Raw genomic sequence first — 4,185 nt, 5'->3', positions numbered from 1 at the left:
ACGTCTTCCTGGCTCCAAGCTGAACACTCACTCTGTCCATTATGTTTGGCTATCTCCTAAAGTCCTATATAAATGCCAGCTGTTACTACATTTGCCTGTTTCTATCCTACCTCATACAATAGAACTGTACAGAACTTAGCTCTCACCAGATTGCAATACGCAATAAATCAGTAGTCGCATTCTTATTATGCTTCTAATAATATAACCATAAAATAATCATGCAGCCTATTGACCACCTCTCAAGCATCAGCTACAAAACAAAGCCTAGCTGACCCCAGTGCCTCCTCCACCCACCTTCCAATCCAACACACGCTTCAAAAAGATTGTATATACAATACCTTGTGGAGTGAATTACTATCTCTTCATTTGAATGGGAGAACTACTGGTTAATGCATGAATTCTGCCTATGGAATACTTTTTAAGTAAGTTCCTTAAGGTGAAAGACTAAATCATTTTTGCGTTCATATCTTAACTAGCACAGGGCTTTGTATGCAGTAAGTTCTTATTAAGAGCTAGTTCATGGTGTAATGGAGGATGATTGTCCAATAAGCCCAGTCCTTATAAGCCTGCACAGAGTGCTCCGCTGATACAAACCTCACAGGGAATTTGAAGCATGCATGGATAGATACTCTGTACCTGCTCCTAGTATGGTAGCTATGGAGTGAAGAGTAACTTCTGTGTTTGGCTGCACAGCCAGAACTGGGGAGCATTGAACAAGTACAAGCCGACTAGAACTTGATCCTTCTCTAAGTGACATTTCTTCCTGTCTGGTGGCATTCCAATGGAGGATATTGAAGATAGAGAGCCAGGAGTGGAGGCCAGACCAACTTTTCAACCAGTTCAATATCTTAAGCATCAATGTCTTAAGGATTAGCCTTTGAGATCTAGCACATCAGTAGATAGAAGAGGGATTCCTCCAGTACCAATGTCACATTTGGACCTGAACTTGTTGGGACCAATGTTAAGCCAAAACTTCATTAAGTCAGAATTCATTCTCCCCAAAGACCAAGGTGGTATGGGGAAATTTTACCCATAAGGTGTTGGGGAAGGTACTGTTTGTACTTCTGTAGTTTCTGTATCCCTTTGTACAAGCTAATTAATATTGGTTGGTTAAAAATGGAACCAGGGCACTACTAGAAGCTAATAGTAAAGGTAACAAACCAGAATGAGGGATCAAGCTGATAGCATTAGAGGAAGACATCCTCATCCCATTAGGAGTATACCTAGAACCTTGAAGTAGAGATATAAGCAATCCGTCTCCAGGAGATTGAGGAAAGAGTTATTTGCTACAGTGGGACCAGAGGATCATGCATCTTGAGCTGGTAGGAACCTTAAAGGCCATCTGTTGCAATCCTTTCTTTTCGTATAGGAGGAAACTGAGGCCCAATGAAGTTAAGTAACTTGCTCTTTATCTAATAGATAGTATGAAATTTCAACTTAATATTGTTTTTCACAAATTTAATATCAAAAACTCAAATCTTGAATCTGGATTTTCCTCTTATAAATGAATTTAAAGGTCTAGTTTAAGTAGAAGGGAAAAAAGACTTTCAAATCTAGGTCTTTGTAGGTCAACCTAGTGCATTTAAGCAAGCTGATTTATGTATTATTTAAAGTAACCACTTCAAACCGCCTTGTAAAATCAGATAAATATTATCCTGAGGGAGTTGGAAGATAATTTAAACTCTTAATACCTTATCGTTGTTTTAATGTAATACAATCTAGGATGGAATTCAGATGTCTTTGCCCTTACAGAAAGCAGGATAACACATGTGACTTTCAAGGCCAAGACTTGGATTTGTATGGACCAATTTTCAGTTTGAGAGGCTATCTTATAGTAAGTCCAAATCAATGTAATTTGGAATGAAAATGCTGCTTTAACTATCAATAAATGGTTAAGTGACAGATAAGGTCAGTAAAAATAAATCTGGGTTTAGCTCCTCCATGGAAATAACTCTGCACATGCCTACTGGGAACCTAAAAGAATAAAAAGCTAGCATTCCTCCACAGCACACCAGGCATACATGCATAAATAAAAGCCACCTTTTGAGGCCTATTTGCTAAGTTAGAAAAGCCATTTGCAACATAATAAAGACAATGAAACAGACAGTTGGGGGAAAAAAAAGCAAAACTATAGGAGATAGGGTTTTGTTGCTTTTTATTTTGGATTTTGTTTTTAAAACTTTTGAAAATAGTTTCTTTGTAAGCACAAAAGCAATAGGAAAGACATGAAAGTTATAGGCTATGGAAAAAGAATAAATATAGAAAGGAATATAAATTGGGAAAATTAATATTGGATCTCAGAGTTCTATTTAGGGTTGAGTTTTTGTCTTTGTTTTGGGTACTTTGTATTGGTTAATAGAATCACACTTTAAGTGAGATGTGATCACAGAGGCCCCAGAGCATGAGGGGCCACAGCCCGTAGGACGAACAGAGAGAAACAAAGCAGGTAAGCTAAGACAGAAGAAAGTCTTACCTTCATGGGGTACATGTGCCCCCAGTTGGTTCTTCCTGGAGGCCTGACTATGATCACTCCCCTCTAGCAGCAGCATTGCTTCTTACAACAGCACTGTTGGCAACAGCGTTTCTGTTGGCAGCAGCCCTTGCCACAGCCACAACCCTTGCCACAGCCACAAGAGCCACAGCCACAGGAACCACAGGAGCCAGAGCAGCAGGTGCGCCGGCAGCAGACAACGGTGGGGCTGCAGCAGCCTCCACAGCAGCCACAGCAGCAGGGGCAGCAGGCAGAGCAGCAGCCTACACGGCGGCAGGTACAGGTGGTACAGCTACCACAGCCACCGCAGCCACCGCAGCCACCGCAGCCACCGCAGCCACCGCAGCCACCGCAGCCACCGCAGCCACCACAGCCACCACAGCCGCCGCAGCCGCCACAGCCACCGCCTCCACAGCCACAGCAACCCATAGTGTCAGTACAGAGGGTTCAAGTGAGGTGAGATGAAAGGTCTCAGGAGAGGTGAGGGAAGTCTGATGCTCTTCTTCTCCAGGACAACCCTTATATACCTTGTTGGAAGGTTGGCCCAATATGTCACAGGATACTTCCTTGTTGTTGTTTATCCTAGTTTTCCTTGAAAAATTCTTATTTTATTTCTGCTTACTTCCTCCTCTGAAATATTTTTACTACAATTAAATGGCTTATTTTAGCTTTTGACCAATTTACTACTTTTTTAGATTATGATTCAAACACACACACACACACACACACACACACACACACACTCACACACACAAATGGTAGCTGACTTTGTTTTCCATCAAGCTACTTGTCAAGTTTTCTCCATGTGATTGTGTCCCAAGACTCTCCAACAGCAGGGAACTGAGTCCTTCACTGCTTATGAAGCTATTGCCTACAGATTCCAAAGGAAAGCTTTTAAGTATAGTTGACATCCCTTTGTTGGACAAAGAGAAAAATGTGTAAATCTAAAACACGGACATCCATTTTCTGAAGTTTGAGATGCCCTATATCAGATCTGGAACCTAGAAAGGAAGAGATCATAGTCTGTCTCTATTATTTTCAGGTCCATTTATGACCCTGACTCACTCAAGATAGGAAAGAGCATCTGGAGACAGCTTTTAGAAATGAGCTCTTAGGGAGTTATTAATCAATCAATTAACATGCATTTATTAAATATTTACTAAGTTCTAGGTACTGTGCTAGAATACCATACTGAGAATACAAATTTTTTAAATGAAACTGTACTTGGCTTAAGGAGTATACATTCTTGGAAACTGTAAGGATACCCATCAATTGTGGGGAATGGCTGAACAAGTTGTGGTATATGAATGTGATGGAATAATATTGTGTTATAAGAAATGATGAGCTATCGGCTTTCAGAAAAACTTGGAAAGACTTATTTGAACTGATGCTGAGTGAAGTGAGCAGAACCAAGAGAACCACTGTACACAGTAACAGCAACATTGTGTGATATTCAACTTTGATAGACTTAACTCTTCTCAGCAATACAATTATCTAAGATAATTCCAAAAGACTCATGATGGAAAAGGCTATCCACATCCAGAGAAAGAACTATGGATTCTGATTGCAGAGCGAAGCATACAATTTTCTCTTTTTTTTCTTTCTCATGATTTTTCCCTTTTGTTCTGATTCTTCTTTCACAACATGACTAATATGGAAACATGTTTAATATGGTTGTATATGTGTAGCCTATA

General features: G+C 40.2%; 1 protein-coding gene across 1 annotated transcript; it reads right to left on the bottom strand.

The window, feature by feature from the left end:
• Positions 1 to 2,536: 2,536 nt before the first annotated feature.
• Positions 2,537 to 2,920, bottom strand: LOC114053151 (small cysteine and glycine repeat-containing protein 5-like). Its single transcript, XM_027876050.1, has one exon. It carries the CDS (start codon positions 2,918 to 2,920, stop codon positions 2,537 to 2,539), a length of 384 nt encoding a protein of 127 aa, XP_027731851.1.
• Positions 2,921 to 4,185: the final 1,265 nt, after the last annotated feature.

This window comes from Vombatus ursinus, unplaced genomic scaffold (genome assembly GCF_900497805.2).
Source record: "Vombatus ursinus unplaced genomic scaffold, bare-nosed wombat genome assembly UNPS02014810.1, whole genome shotgun sequence".
NCBI lineage: Eukaryota > Metazoa > Chordata > Mammalia > Diprotodontia > Vombatidae > Vombatus > Vombatus ursinus.
This window is presented reverse-complemented; position numbering and strand designations above follow the sequence as displayed.